The sequence below is a fragment of the Pleurodeles waltl genome, chromosome 2_1, assembly GCF_031143425.1.
Source record: "Pleurodeles waltl isolate 20211129_DDA chromosome 2_1, aPleWal1.hap1.20221129, whole genome shotgun sequence".
NCBI lineage: Eukaryota > Metazoa > Chordata > Amphibia > Caudata > Salamandridae > Pleurodeles > Pleurodeles waltl.
Window position 1 is genome coordinate 682,755,445 of NC_090438.1, and position 16,810 is coordinate 682,772,254.

The 16,810-nt window shown below is 41.3% G+C and overlaps 1 protein-coding gene across 1 annotated transcript in view; it reads right to left on the minus strand.

Moving 5' to 3' along the window:
- Nucleotides 1–16,810, minus strand: part of NDUFV2 (NADH:ubiquinone oxidoreductase core subunit V2) — a 134,597-nt gene that overhangs the window by 17,545 nt on the left and 100,242 nt on the right. The window contains exon 7 of the mRNA XM_069216625.1: nucleotides 6,374–6,450. Within this exon, the coding sequence (XP_069072726.1) occupies nucleotides 6,374–6,450 (77 nt within the window). The remainder of the gene's footprint in view (nucleotides 1–6,373; nucleotides 6,451–16,810) is intronic.

Genomic DNA, 16,810 nt, shown 5'->3' on the forward strand with positions numbered 1-16,810 from the left:
TGGTGATGGAGAAAACAGATGTGAGCCTGATCCCGGAAGAGATGAAGTAGATGAAAGGCTGATTATAGGCCAAACTCTCTGGTTGAAGAATTGTGAGTATTCAGAGGACTTCAGCACCCTTCGTTTAGGATGGCAGAGCTATTATGATGAAATGTAAGCCTTCAGGGTGAGGAGTCATCAGGTTGTGGGAGTCACAACTCTACATGATGAGCAGGTTGAGATGGTACCTGTTCTGGATGTCGAACAGGAATGCCAACTTTTCTTCTGCTGCAGTCTCTCTTTAGATCTACCTCTCTGGGTGTCCTTGGAGACCGAAGAGACAGCCAAGGTAGAAGGAACAATCACCTTACCCTTGTCCCTCTGTGTGAGGGAGTAGCCTCTTTCTAGCATGGTTACCCCCACTTTTGGCCTGTTTGTGAGTGTGTGTCAGTGTGTTTTTACTGCGTCACTGGGATCCTGCTAGTCAGGATCCCAGTGCTCATAGTGAAATCCCTATATGTCAGTGTGTTTGCCTGTCTCACTGGGATCCTGCTAGCCAGGACACTAGTGCTCAGTGTGTGTGTTGTCAGTAGTGCTTAACTGTGTCACTGAGGCTCTGCTAACCAGAACCTCAGTGCTTATGTTCTCTCTACTTCCAAATTTGTCACTATAGGCTAGTGACTTAATTTACCAATTCCAACTGGCACACTGGATAAGTCCCTAGTATATGGTACCTAGGTACCCAGGGCATTGGGGTTCTAGGAGATGCTTATTGGCTGCAGCATTTCTTTTGCCACACAAAAGACGCTCAGACAAACCCTTTCACAGGATTGCCACTGCAGCCTACGTGAAATAGTGCACACACTATTTCACAACCATTTTCACTGCACTTAAGTAACTTATAAATCAGCCATATGTCTAACCTTCATTTACTGAAGGCTAGGTGCAAAGTTAGTAAGTGTGAGGGCACCCTTGCACTAGCAAAGGTGCCCCCACGCAGTCCAGGGCCAATTCCCCAGACTTTGAGTGCAGGGACGCCATTACACGTGTGCACTACATATAGGTCAATACCTATATGTAGCTTCACAATGGTAACTCCAAATATGGCCATGTAAGGTGTCTAAGATCATGGAATTCTACCCCCCATTGCAAATCTGGTATTGGGGAGCCAATACCATGCATCCTGGGGCACCGCCATGGAACCCCAGTACTGCCAAACCAGCTCTCTGAGGTTTGCATTGCAGCTACAGCTGCTGCCACCTCACAGACAGGGTTCTGAGCAGCTCAGGAAGGTAGAACAAAGCATTTTCTTTGGGAGGAGGGTGTTACACCCTCTCCCTTTCGAAATAGGTGTTACAGACTTGGGATGGTGCCCTCCTTGCATAAACCAGTCTACACTGGCTCAGGAACCTCCAGTCCCTGCTCTGGTGCAAAACTGGACAAAGGAAAGGGGAGTGACCACTCCCCTGTCCATCACCACCCCAGAGGTGGTGCCCAGAGCTCCTCTGGTGTGTGCCAGACTTCAGCAATCTTGTTTTCCCAGCTGTGGGGACACTCCGGAGGCCTCAGAGTGGCCAGCAGGTGACATCAGAGACCCCTCCTGATAGGTCCATACCTGGTTAGGTAGCCAATCCCCCTCTCTCTCCTGTGGGATTCCTCTTCAGATTCTGCTTGCAAGTTTTCAGCAGGAATCCTCTGCAACTTCTGTTTCATCCTCTGACCTCGGAACAACTGCAGACTGCTCCAGGAACGATGTAACTGCAACAAAGTATCCAGAAGGGCCACTTCCACTCTGCAACTTCAGCTCCAGCCAGCGACTGCAACAGTTTCCACTGTGTGCACGCTCTGGGGACTCCATGTCTTCACCCTGCTCCAGAAGGACAGAAGTAATCTCCTGTGGAGTGACAGAGTCACTTCCCTGTTCCAGCAGGCACCTTCTAAGACAACAAATGGTTCTCTTGGACTCCTCTCCAGGTGACAAGCTTGATCCTTGGAACACAGGTGGTGGACACCTTTGACACAGACTGTCCTAAGATCCTGCTGTCCAAATTTGGAGGAGGTAAGACCTTGCCTTCCCCGTTTGCGACAGTACCCCTGTGCACCGCGTCATCTTCACCTCGTGAGGCATCTGTGCACTATTCGCAAGAATCCTTCGTGCACAGCCTGGTCCAGGTCCCCAGCACTCTATCCTGTGGCGCTCAACTCACTGAGTTGTTCTCCAGCGGTGTGGGACCTTCTTTTGTAGTGCTGCAGCAACCGCAATTTGCACCCTCTTTGTCCCGGGACCTCCGTGGGTGCTGCCTGGTCATCTGTAGGTTCACTTCCGTGTTGGGAGGCCCCTCTGCCTCCTCAGTCCAAGTGGAGGCCCCCAGGTCCCTCCTTGGTCCAGGCAGTGACATTTTGACGTAATCCGCGACATTGCTTGAACCAAGGCTTGTTGGACGAATCAAGCGCTGCAACTCGCCTGCATTCAACATCTCCACGTGGGATATCCTCTCCATCACGCAGGAACCCGCAGCCATCTTCTCATGACCTCTTCTGCAGACTTCTTCCAACCGGAGAATCCTCTTTTGCACCATCTTCTAGGTTGGCAGGGGCTCCTGTCCTTCCTGGAATCTTCTGTTACTTCTGGACTTGGTCTCCTCTTTACAGGTCTTCAGGTCCAGGAATCCACCATTTGTTGCTTGCAGTCTTGCATGGTTCTTGCAATAACGCTAGTCATGACTTGTAGTGTGTCCTAAGGAAACTTGCAGTACTTTACTCCTACTTCCTGGGCTGTGGGGTATTTTACTCACCTTTGTGGTTTTCTTACACTACCATCGATCCTCTACACACTACACTTGTCAGGGGGGAGTTCGTGATTCACATTCCACTTTCTGAGTATATGGTTTGTGTTGACCCTAGACCTAGTTCTTCCTATGGCATTCTATGGTATTTTCTTTTTGCACAATCCTATGACTAATTACTTACCTTATTTTGGTGTCTAGTGTATATACTGTGCATAATTTTACCTTCAGAAGAAGTATTGCCTCGGAGATATTTTTGGCCTTGCGTCACTAAAATAAACTACCTTTATTTTTGGTAACACTGAGTACTGTCTTTTATTGCGTATAAGTACAGTGTAACTACCATGCTGAAGCTGCCTCTTGGAGCATCTAAAGTAGAATGTGCAGTCTGATTTTCTGCTTGAACTTCAGGGTCCTACAGGGCATACTCTGGCAGTGTGTCCAGACTTTAAGAACGACACAAGGATAAATATTTGACCAATTTATCAAAAACGCATTCGCTTGTGGCCCTGGAAGGAAATACTTGCTGGCAAAGCACTACCATTTTGGCTCTGGATGGTAGCAAACAGACGCAGTTTTGGCTTGGCTCAGATGTAATAAGGCTTTAGAGTTAGGTCTAATCTAGTTCCCATTCAAGACACTCTTGTTCTTTGGCAATTAAATACAATCTTATCTTGGTAGTTCGATCTGGAGACCCTTAGTCGGATCTGCTAGTTCTGTGTTCTTCTTGACATCAGCCAAGAATTTAAGACAAAATAATATAAAAGAGAGAAACAGAGATACCCATCTGTCTGGTGGCATAGTTTCAAAATGTAAGACAAGTTTATGGTTTACATGACTACTGCCTCTTACTTCACTATTGACACTAAGTGGCAAACCTAGTTTCTAAGAACTACCACTTTTAAAAGGTGACTGTCTAAGCTGTGATGTAATTTGATGTACTAACGTGAAATGTTTGTGTGTTAAAGAGATACAATCTCTTCAAAATTAGAAAAAAAGTTTCATATTTTTACATTATGACTGATGCACAATATACATGCCACATTTTCATGGCTTGGCTTGCTAGGAGCCAAGCCAGACCCATGGGTTAGACTCTGATCTGCCCCCGCTGTTAATTTGCTGGCTCGCCAGCCTCTATTTGCAACTCAGGCACAGCACACGGTGCCGTCAAATACCTGATGAAATGATTTGTAGAAGGTGAGTACTAGACACATGAAGCCCTATCCACATGCACCAATTTGCTAAGTCTACCATCAAGACTTCTTGAAACAGGGACGAAGAAAAGTGCATGCAGTGAAAATATTTTTAAAATAAGTGATGCCTGTGTAGGGACTTCAGGCCGTTGTGTTGTACGTAACTGTAGTTATAAGGAAAAACCACCAGGTCCAGGTGGGATGAACTGGGGTGCAACATCAGCAGGGATGTCTGGGTTGTGAAACCCCTCAAATGCACTCTTTGTTAGCTTGGCCATAAGTTAGATCTACTATGTCTGTATCAGTTTTGATAGTCGTTCTCATTTCACTAAGAGTATAATAGGTGCAAATATACTACTTTTTAGAATTCACAAACATTGACTGTAGTAGTCTTAGAAAACTGGGCCAGTCTTAACTTTCCAGGCTAGGCATACTACTAGTAATCAAACACCCAAAAGGTGAAGGGATGTATTCCCCCAAACAATCTAACCAGTAGCACTCACTCAAGGTAGCATTCCACCACATAATTTGTTGCCCAGTGTGCCACTTTAGACAAGGCCCACCTAATTCAAATCAATACTGACCCTGTTCCTCATGGAAAAAGTCTCTTCCAAACCTGTCTTCTCACCTCTTCACCCTGCAGCCCACTGCTTCTTTGAGATTTACACCGTCTGATCTCTACGCCCCTATGCACACCCCAACCTTCCAACAAGGTGTCTGTTTTCATTATGGAATGGACTTTTTCCTGAAGAAAAGACAAGACACCAGTGATGTACTTGTGCTGAATCCACCAAGTTAGTGCCCGTTTAGTTTAACTTGTTGTTCGTATTAGCTCATTAAATGAACACATCTCTTGCTGCCATTTTTTGAAATAGCCTCCTGTGAAAGCCTCAGGGTGTAATCAAATGAACACAAGATTACACAATTCCTAAAAGGCACTTCAATAGCTGCATAGTGATTGATTTGCCTTTTTGAAACTGCTTGGCTAAAGAGGTAAGATATGAAACTCTGATCTTGTGTGAGAATGCTTAGTTTAAACGTACATGGAGTATGGCTTCCTAAATCAGAGAGTTCTGAGAGGGCATAGAGATGATTTGACCTTGTTTAGCTGGAGTCCTAGCTTCTCGAAGAGCTGCAGACAGTCTTTGGTAGATTCTGTAGCTGACTAATTCCTTAGTTGGTATGAGTGGGGAGTTGACATTTTGCATATTATCTTCGCTATTTACTTGTATAGCGCAATGTTTTTTGCAAACTAAACGAAACAGAAGCTGTTAGAGCATGGGGTTATTTTTCTCTTTCTAGTGCAGTAATACTGGTTTCAAGTCTTCATAGTTGTGCTTTGTCAGGGAATAGAAGTTAAGGGAATGTTGGGCATTAGCCTAAAAAAAAAAAAGAGTTAGGAGATACTCCATCAGTTCCGAGCCCTCCAAGATAATTGTGAAAGCAATATCATTGCACTCTAGAGTTCTGACAGATGCAGACCATCAACACATTTAGTATCAAGGACAACAGAAGAGCATTAGCACTTGAACAGTTAAAGATGTGATGATCAGGGCTATCCTGAATGTGGTATCTTTCTGCCAAATCTAGACAATTTCAGTTATCTGTATATTCTTGGAAACTTTAAATAAGATGTTTCACACATTATACTAAATACCAACGTTATTTAAAATCTTTTAGAGGCCCTTTTCTATGGGCCATAAATGTTAGACTTGTGACATTTTAAAAGATTCCTGGATCTGAATTTTAAGCGTGCCTCAAGTAAAATTCATATTCTTTAATATTTTATTTACTGTATGCTTTATTAATATCTAGGAAGAACACTTTTTACAGTAAATAAAACATTAGATTACCTTAGAAGCAACATTTAAAAGAGAAAAGCATCATAATATTTAAACAAAACGTTTCTCAACAATTAATGTAATGAAGCATGTTTCCAGGACGAAAATAATTTTTACAAAAACTAAAATATGTCATCATAGATACCAGTGGTATCTGCAATGATTAGTATTTTTTTCTTGACAAATCTGAGAATCTTTCTGCAGAGATGACCCCTTACGAATCTTAAGCGCTGCAATTACTCATACCCAACTTTAACCTGAAGAGTTTGTGCCGAGATTAAAGTGACAATACTTTGCGAATTGGTGCACAACAAATTCTACAAAGTATCTGAAATGAAGGTTTACTTCAATAATACAGATAACACTATGAGAGCCTGACGCCTCACCAAAATATCAAGAGTTTTAAATTTTGGCACATGGGGCACGGCTGGAAAATGTAGATTGCCATTAATAGTGAAAAAATTCAAGCATTTACACACCGCTCCGATAATTAGCGTACAGCTTTTCAAAACAGAAAATATGCTACAGTATGTTTTGGTCATGTATAAAAAATAAAATTTACTTATGTGATTACCTTGGACCAGGTTCTGGTACTTTGCCAGCTTTCAGATCATCAATTATATTTTCAATATCACTTGGTAATAAATCCTCCTGCAAAGCAGAATGGGGTTAATATGAGAGTTATACAGAAGGTGTAATGTATATGTCAAATGTAGTCAGAAGTAAATTGCCAGTTGATCATGAAGTCCCTATCGTAAAGGCTAATGGCACTATTATCAAAAGACAAAGAACCCCTGCTTGCTGTTCACTTGTCTAAGAACATTAGTGTTTGACAGACAGTTTAACACATTTCGGCCTATTAGGCAAATTGGTCTCTAATACTCACGTGACCTTGAACGTCCTTTGAGGGTGCCCTAAAACTCCTAATTTAAAACGGCCCTTTCTATTAACCTAGTTGATGCACCTAAACTTAAACTGGGACAAAAGGAAGACACAGGCATTGCCAAAAAGTAAATCCTCTGGATTCACAATGATGGATTCTGTTATCGAGTCATTTGATCAGTTATTTTTTGCTAAGAGTTTTGAAATTCCTGATCAAGTTCTTAATTTCATTCAACTACAATTCAACAAGTGTGAATTAGTACCTTAATGTTGACCGACTATCACTAAATTGTCCAACCTGTTACAGCTATCTAAATGATAAAAATAGATTAAGGTGCCTGGAGTGCAACATTTCTAGCATCCTAGAAGGGGTTTTTATTTGAACGATAAGTGGATGTCATCATGTTAATGGAGGAGGAAGATAAGAGTTTGACTTCCACAAAGAGGGAGAATCTTTGTTAAAACATTTAGTAAGGCTTTAGCGTAGATGGCAGTTCTGCAGAGCAGAAACAGTTTAGGGCATAAAATTGTTGAACATGCTTAGACTTGTGGTCCAACCCCAAACTCAAGAGAAATAGTGTTCAAGCCCCATAGATGTTATTTTTGTTGTCTGAAAGAGATGGCATTTAATGAAACATAGAAAAGTGAATCATAGAACAGAAAATGATCACAAGCCCTTATTCCATCATTTAAGGAGAAATATTTTACTCCCTTAATGCCACCAGTGTCTTCAGACATGTTAAAAGGTAATGCGATTTCTAATAATTGCACTGGTCTTAAATGCCAACCCACTGGCCTCCCCACAGTGGGATGTACAAGGTTATTTTACCAATGCTCAAGGTACTTTTGCTGAATCATCAGATGTCTCTCAACTTGGCTTGCTCAGGGCTTGCAAATTGGTGGTATCTTACATAACCAAATGCTGTAAACCCACAAAGTATATTAAAGGCCATGCAGGGTCATGATGTGGTAAGCTGTTTAGACAGCCGACAGGGAAGCATCTTAAGGACGTTAAGAATAAGCAGATGTTGAACTATGAGGCAGGATGGGAGAGGTTGCACCAATCAGAAACTGTTACAAGTCTCATCACGAGGGAAAAGGAAGCATGGCAGAGACCAAATAGTCAAAGCTAGTAGGGGACTTTCAGGACTAAAAAGCAACTGCCCTTCAATAAGACTGTTTTAGTAGTTCCACTCGAGCTGTGTTCGGTGAATCAAAAGTTCGTATAACCAAGGATCAATATTTAACCTGGATAACACCAAGAAGGCCATTGTGAGCCACAAAGCGGATAAAGCCCCAGGTCTAGACATTAATCACTGAGATACAAATATAAAGTCCTTATGCTATGCCCTTATTCAGTCCCGCAGCGAAGGGTTCCTCTGACCCCTATCGATGGTGGGGTGCACAGACAGTGTCCATCTTCGGAGAAGGGTTTCGCAACACTCCAAAAATTACAGATAAGCCATATCGATTTTGCATAAATAGTATATTTGTGAAAGTAGCCCTTATGGGCTTTAAGGCTGAACTGAGGAGAAACAGTCTTTTCCACACTTGCGGTTACAACCACAAAGAAACATTGACAAAGCCAGTAGGTCTCACCTTTGGGGCCTATTTGCGCTGCATCATTCTGTACACAATATGACAAATGTTCTTTCTTTCCTTTTTTTTTTTTAAACCAATCAGCATTGGCTGGGTGAACCAACAAAACCGTTAAGATGAAAGTTTTCCCCCCCCAAAGCCAGGGGCAACATGAAGGGAGTGGGTGGGTAATGGAGGGCAGAGGGTAAGCAACATGGAGCGCAAGGGTGAGGGGAAGCAATATGTAGGGAGGTGGCAACACCACAGAGGACAGGAGGAGAAGTACACAACACGGGCAAGAGAGCAACCTGGAGCACCAGAGAAGTGCATGGGGGAGAAGCACAGTAAGGTGAACTCAACACAGAGGGGGTGGGGGAGAAGCATTCAAGAGAACAAAATGATGCGGATTGTTGGGGGAAGGGAGTAAGAGGAGTAACATGAGTGAGATAGTGGGAAAACATGCACTTTCATGGAGTGCTTAACACCCGCCCAAAAAAGTAGCGCCTGAAAAGAAAGCAATGGAAGGAGAAATAAAGAGGCCATGCAACAGGGGACATAAGCAGAAGAGTATGGAAAGCTCCCATAAGCAAACAAATAAAAATCAAGCAAATTGCAGTGTAGAACTGATCAAACAATCAGGTACTATTTCATGATTTTCCAAAGCTGCCTGTTTCAAGGAGAATGCTTCTGTATGCTGACTTAGTGGGCCTGAAAGCAAGTCATGGGGTCCACATCACCAACTTTGTTGTTTCTGTTGTATCAAGGTCCATGGCACAAATTGGCCATGGTTAAATCTGGGAAGGGGGGGGGGGGGGGGCGCAGTGAGTGAAAAGGAGAGCTCTTGTCCTAATAAGGGCATTTGCTAGGCTGAATCCTTGTACCTCATCTGTTTTTTTATTTTTTTTATTTAATAAACGGCTAGTCTCACCTGGATGGATAAACAAGGATGAGCCCACATTGTTAACAGAAAAGATTACAATGTTGCTTTTAGCTGGTGGCATAATTTTATTGTTTAAGACTACAGTATCGCTGCAAATCCGGGATGCATTTTCACTTTGCACCACAGGAGACTTCTCCACTAACCTGTCCAGATCTAAAAACAGAACATGTCGCCCAGATAAAACGTACAAATGATATACTATATTGTATGGCACATCTCTTGAGTGGGTAATGTGCTTTATCTATGTCGGGTTTCGAATAAGTGACAATACAATAAGAGCAAGTCATGTGGACTGAAACACCACTTAATTGAACAATTCAATTATAGGTTTTAGGACCAAACATGGAGAGAAAGTAAATTTAACAATTCCAAAGCTTGCCGCCATTTTGTCTCTCAAATCTGGGATGCACCAATTGCTCAAAACTCAATAACTACAGAGAATTATTTTCTCTAAAGAACACTCATTTTAGCACACCTCCCATCTGCATACTTTGGGAGTTTGGCATGGAGTGGATGGTCTCTCCAGTTTACTTTAAATTGCTTCAACAATGGGTACTTACTTTCTCTCACCATAAAGAACTGCTTAAATAAGGAGCTCATAAAGGCAGCTTCGAATCTTACCACTTTTAGTATTTACACTACTTTACTTAACATAGGATTCTCCTACCTCTGGCATGAGAAATGGCAAATCACACCACAGGTGATGGTTAATCGTACAAACGCATAGTCAACCTGGTGGTGGAAAGAGAAACTGAAGAAACTATCTTTGAGTCCACTAACTTAATGGTACTTGAAAATGAAAACTACACGCAGGTGTGGAAGATATATTTGAAAAGTTTCAGATATGGTACTTTTATATGAAGCAGTTGTACTTTGTTTTTGTCATTAAAATACTTATTTCTGAAAAAAAGTCAGTTCAAGCAGTATACATATTTAATGTACAGTAGTCTTATCTTCCCCCGAAAAACATCCTAGAGTATAATGTATAATAATATACACACTTCCTATAAAGGTATAGCTAAATATGCAATTCCATAGCCAAAAATGTTTGAGGACAGGCTAAGGTAACATGCTCCAGGTTTGATAAGGATTACAAACTTCTGTCCGGGAAGTTTGTTATGAGAACTTAGATTCTTTTTGTGGACATGCGGACGGGACCTCAGATACTTTCAAATGCATTTATTTGTCATGGATAATTTAAATTTCTCCTTGGCATAAACTTCCTAGGGTTCTGACCTCCATTTGTTCACTGGAAAGCGGGTGTTTTGGGGGGGGGGGGTAAGGGGGAGACAATTTTCAGCAGTGTGCATAGTAAGTATTGTTGCTAGAATCATAGGTGTTGAAAGTTTGCCTTCTGCGGTAGTGAGGGTATACTTAGAGTCCTCATCACTGCCCCATAAAACTAAAGAGGGTATTACTTTTCAATTTGATAATTGTTATTCATTTTATTTGCCTGGTCAAAGCTTTCTAAAATGTTTGTACTTCTTTACAGGTCCACCACATTTGTGCCATCATCCCTTCCATCCACATATTTGCCAACATGTATCAGAAGTTCTATAGAAAGCATGTAAACTAACAAGAGTCCGATACATTCTCGTCGATATTTTGTAACTGTTTTCTTTGTGTTGAATACATATGGACGATGAGGCAGTAAGTCAGGATTCGTTAGGTAAGTTTGGGTGTCTTTTGTAAGATAATCAAATGTCAAAGCAAGATTATTCCTTTCTTGTGTTTTTTTTCAATTAAGATTCAAAAGCTGTTACATCTGTGGTTGCAGTTTTTTTTCTGTGCCTTTTGCCCAACCTAATTATATTCCTGTAAATCCGAATTTTGTATCCTCCATTTTTGTAAACATGAAAGCAAGACTTTGGGGTGACATTTCATTTTTCATAAACATCTCCCAAGTTGCTCAAAAGTCAGCAAGATTATAAACATTTATCTTGGGACCCAAGTTCCAAGTTGGGATTGTGGTATATAGGAGATTTTGCTGATGAGTAAGAGTTCACTTCACAGCTACGGAATACTTTTTTCAGTGTGTAATTGTAATTCTGTGGTATTTAGTACATTATTTTCTTTCCCTTTTTTGTGTCATACAAGGTAAAAGGTAAAGTAGCTTAATTAAGTATATTACTTTCACTCAAACTCAACATGTTTGACTGTGCTTTGGCGAGGCCGATTAAGGATCTGAGGAAGGTGGCTTCTATAAATCGTTCTACACAGGGGAAAGCCAGACCTCCCTCATTTGCTTTGAATATTGTTGTCTTGATATTCTAGTAGCCTTCCCTCCCCATATATATCATCAATTTTGCTTGGATCCCTTTCAGGATATTGGTAGATAATGTAATCGGTAAGGTTTGAGACTAATAGAGTAGTCGAGGTATTATTTTCATGCTTTGCAGTCAAAACATGACATCTTTAATTTTTCCCAGTGATAAAGGTCTGTAAACAGGGTACCTGATAATAAAAAGGATCTGGATACTGTACATTTTGTTTAAGGTCTCTGAGATGTTAATTTCCATGTATTCCAGACTGCACGGTCAAGGCAAATACACCAGTTTACATTATGTTTGGTTTTGACTCTGGGACTCCTAGGCCAACAGACTTGGAATAATTTACTTACAACCCTGAGCCCCAAGAGATGTTTCCAAGTTCTTAGGTTCTAGTGGGCAAAGATACGTCACCCACTGTAATGAAGCATAAATTATAATTCACAAATAAAGGGACTTTGTAGATTTCAGAGTCCATTTTACCCCTGGAAATTTCCGAATTAGCAATTATTCTTTGTATTAAAGGATCCAGAGCATCAGCCCCACACACGTTTTTAATTTATTTTTAAAAAGCTACATCAAGACTTCAATCTGCTAGATGCTGAACTGAAAATAACATCTACATCTGCAACTATAATGTGAACTTCCAAGGTTACCTAGACAAGTGTCCAGAAGCAGCTAGTAACAGATTAAATCTGCATCAAAGGTTTCAGAAACCTGAAAAATCCCAACTGTGGGACAGAGACATACCTGGGGTCTCAGCATATAGCAAGAAATATGAAAAAGTCTTAAGAGATCCAACTTTGTAAATGTGGGATTTTGCAACAAAGGACCTTGAAAGCAGCAGAAAGAGGAAATAGGGATGCACTGACAAAGGTGGACATATTTACAGATGGTACAGCTATAAATGGTTAATATCATAAAGGAAGTCAAAAAATATATTTCTATAATCAGTTTTATTTATTTATGATCTTGAACCGCAAGAACTTTTCATTCAGTTTATTTTCCCCAAAATATTAAAGAACAGCCGTTGCTTTGACTCAATTATCTCTTTGAAATGTCCCTCACGCTTTTGTTCAGTCTCTTTACTATCCTTTTAATGTTAAAAAAAAAGTAACTTGCCTGCAACCATCGGTCTGTAGCTTGCTTCAGTTATAGATGCACATGCTATACACATTCCTGCCACCTACCTGTGTGCCTGAGAAAGTACACATCCATTATGACACAATTGCGATATCCAATTACTTTTTTACCTCCAGCATGTTGCAAGTTCTATTACATAAAATATATTTTGGAGGGTCACATGAGACTTTACAGTAGAACTAGCTGCAAACCAACAGTTACAGCCAACTAACAGTTTCTTTCTGCAGCATGTATTCTACTGTATGTTCACATGCTTTACATTTAACATGAAACAGTTGCATTAATTTCCTAAAACTGGAGTAAGGAAGTGGGGAAATCACAGAGTGAATGTGTTTTCTGAAAGTATTGACATAATATCATCTTACCCAGCAGAACCTATCTTCTAGATTGAATTCCATACAGCCGCATGTGAATGTGTGCAAAGGACAACATATTAGCTTTGCAAATGTAGGTAAGGGCTATATTACTTATGGAAGCCCCGGGGGAGCATTTTTTAGCATGGGGATGTGGTCTGGCTGATGACTGCAGTAGGTAATTGTTATGTGTACATAAATTAGAAGTCAGCTTGCTAGGAATAATTTGGTTATGGGGTTCCAATGATGTGGCAGGACAAACAGGTATTAGGTAGTTATAATTGGAAAAGAGTTTGCATGATCACTTGACAGCTCTTCATATCCATTCATTAGCAACCACTGTGTCATGGATTGAGGATTTGTTTTATATATATAGAAAATGTCACTTACTCAGTGTAGATCGTGGCATGTTGCGCTGCAGATTCACATGCTGTGCACTGTTCCTGCCATCTAGTGTTGGGCTAGGAGTGTTACAAGTTGTTTTTCTTCGAAGAAGTCTTTTCGAGTCACGGGACCGAGTGACTCCTCCCCTTTGGCTCCATTGTGCATGGGCATCGACTCTATCTTAGATTTTTCCCCCGCATAGGGTGAGGTAGGAGTGGTAGAATGAGGATACTAACGATGTCCATGCAATAAAATGTATGTAAATAGTTTGTGTTAAAGAATGTTTATTTACATATATAAAATTTAAATAAAACTTAAACAGCTACAGGCTCCCGGGGAGGTGGGAGGGCGCATGTGAATCTGCAGCGCAACATGCCATGAACAGATGTGCACTGGGTAAGTGACATTTTCCGTTCGATGGCATGTGTAGCTGCAGATGCACATGCTGTGCATAGACTACAAAGCAGTAATCCTCCCCAAAGCGGTGGTTAGCCTGTAGGAGTTGAAGTTGTTTGAAATAATGTTCTTAGCACAGCCTGTCCTACTGTGGCTTGTTGTGTTGCTAACACATCTATACAGTAATGTTTGGTAAACGTATGAGGTGTAGACCAAGTGGCTGCCTTACAAATCTCTGTCATAGGTATGTTACCTAGAAAGGCCATTGTTGCTCCTTTCTTTCTAGTGGAGTGAGCCCTTGGTGTAACGGGTAACTCTTTTAGCTTTAAGGTAACAGGTTTGTATGCATTTGACTATCCATCTGGCAATGCCGTGTTTGGTTATAGGGTTACCAGCATGGGGTTTTTGGAAAGCAATGAACAATTGTTTAGTTTTCCGGAAACATTTTGTCCTGTCTATGTAATACATTAGTGCTCTCTTTATGTCTAACGTATGCAGTGCTCTTTCTGCTACCGAGTCTGGTTGTGGAAAGGAGACAGGGAGATCTACAGTTTGGTTTACATGAAAGGGTGAAATGACTTTTGGCAGACATTTTGGATTTGTGCGTAGAACCACTTTATGTTTGTGTACTTGTATAAATGGTTCTTCAATAGTGAACGCCTGTATTTAGCTAACTCTCCGTAGTGAAGTGATGGCTATTAGAAATGCTACCTTCCAAGTCAAGAATTGGATTTGACAAGAATGCATGGGTTCAAAAGGTGGGCCCATGAGCCGTCTAAGTACAATATTAAGATTCCACAAGGGTACTGGTGGGGTTCTTGGAGGTATAATCCTTTTTAGTCCTTCCATAAAGGCTTTAATAACTGGGATTCTAAAAAGTGACTTTGTATGTTTAATCTGCAGGGAAGCAGGGATTGCAGTGAGATGAATTTTAATAGAAGAAAAAGCGAGATTTGCTTTTTGTAGGTGTAGTAAGTAACTTACAATGTTTTGTATGGAGGTATCTAACGGTGTGATTTGGTTTGCTTGGCAATAGAAAACAAACCGTTTCCACTTATTAGCATAACAATGCCTTGTTGTCGGTTTTCTTGCTTGTTTAATGACTTCCATACACTCATTTGAAAGGTTTAGGTAGCCAAATTCTAAGACCTCAGGAGCCAGATTGCTAGGTTGAGCGATGCTGGATTGGGGTGTCTGATCTGTTGTTTGTGTTGTGTTAAGAGGTCTGGTCTGTTTGGGAGTTTGATGTGGGGTACTACTGAGAAGTCCAACAGTGTGGTGTAACACGGTTGGCGAGCCCACATTGGTGCTATGAGTATTAGTTTGAGTTTGTTTTGACTCAGTTTGTTGACAAGGAAAGGGATGAGTGGGAGAGGGGGGAAAAGCATAAGCAAATATCCCTGACCAATTGATCCATAGAGCTTTTCCCTTGGACTGAGGGTGTGGGTACCTGGATGCGAAGTTTTGGCATTTTGCGTTTTGTTTTGTTGCAAACAGATCTATGTTTGGTGGCCCCCAGCAGTGGAAGTAATCCTGTAGAATTTAGGGATGTATTTCCAACTCGTGAGTTTGCTGGTGATCCCGACTGAGATTGTCGGCTAACTGATTGTGAATGCCTGGTATATATTGCGCTATCAGCCGAATGTTGTTGTGAATTACCCAATGCCAAATCTTTTGTGCTAGTAGGCATAGTTGTGATGACTGTGTCCCCCCCTGTTTGCTTTGATAGTACATTGTTGTCATATTGTCTGTTTTGACAAGAATGTGTTTGTGGACTAGAAGGGGTTGAAAAGCTTTTAGTGCTAGGGAGACCGCTAGTAGTTCTAAGTGATTTATGTGTAGTTGTTTTTGTTGATTGTCCCATTGACCTTGTATATTGTGATTGTTGAGGTGTGCTCCCCACCCAATCATGGAAGCGTCTGTTGTAATAATGGCGTGAGGCACTGGGTCTTGAAATGGCCACCCTGTTTAAATTTTCAGGTTTCCACCATTGAAGCGAAGAGTGTGTTTGGCAGTCTATCAACACTAGATCCTGAAGTTGACCCTGTGCCTGCATCAATTGTTTTGCTAGGCACTGTTGTAAGGGCCGCATGTGTAGCCGTGCGTTTGGGACAATAGCGATGCATGAGGACATCATGCCTAGTAGTTTCATGACAAACCTGACTGTGTACTAGTGGTTTGGTTGTATGCTTGACACTATAGTTTGAAACGATTGAATTATTTGTGGGCTTGGAGTGGCAATTGCTCTTTGAGTGTGGCTCCCAAGTATTGTTGTATTTGGGATGGTTGCAAGTGAGATTTTTGGAAATTTACAGAAAACCCTAGTTTGTGTAGGGTCTCTATTACATATTGTGTGTGATTTTGACACCGGTGTTGAGTGTTGGCTTTTATCCGCCAATCAACCAGATATGGGAATACGTGCATGTGATGTCTCCTTATATGAGCTGCTACTACAGCGAGACATTTTGTAAATACTCTGGGCGTTGTTGTTATCCCGAAGGGCAATACTTTGAATTGATAATATTTGCCCTGTAGGACAAATCCGAGGTATTTCCTGTGAGATGGATGGATGGGTATGTGGAAATTAGCATCTTTTAAATCCAGTGTTGCCATGTATTCTCCCTGTTTTAGCAGGGTAACTACATCTTGTAGTGTGACCATGTGGAAATGTTCTGATTTGATGAAGAGGTTTAATGTCCTGAGATCTATAATTGGTCTTAGTGTTTTGTCTTTTTTGGGAATAAGGAAATATAGGGAGTAAACCCCTGTTCCTTTTTGATGGCGAGGTACTAGTTCTATGGCTTGTTTTGTTAATAGTGCTTGTATCTCTATTTGTAGCAGGTCCAGATCTTGTGCCAACAGTTTGTGTGTTCTTGGGGGGGAACATCTGGAGGGAAATGTGTGAACTCTATGCAATAACCATGTTGGATAATTGATAGAACCCATGTGTCCGTGATTATGTCGGACCAATGTTTGTGGTATTTTGTTAATCTTCCCCCTACCGGTGATGTGTGTTGGGGAAGTGTGACATCGAAGTCACTGTTCGTTAGCGGGGGTCTGCTTGGCAG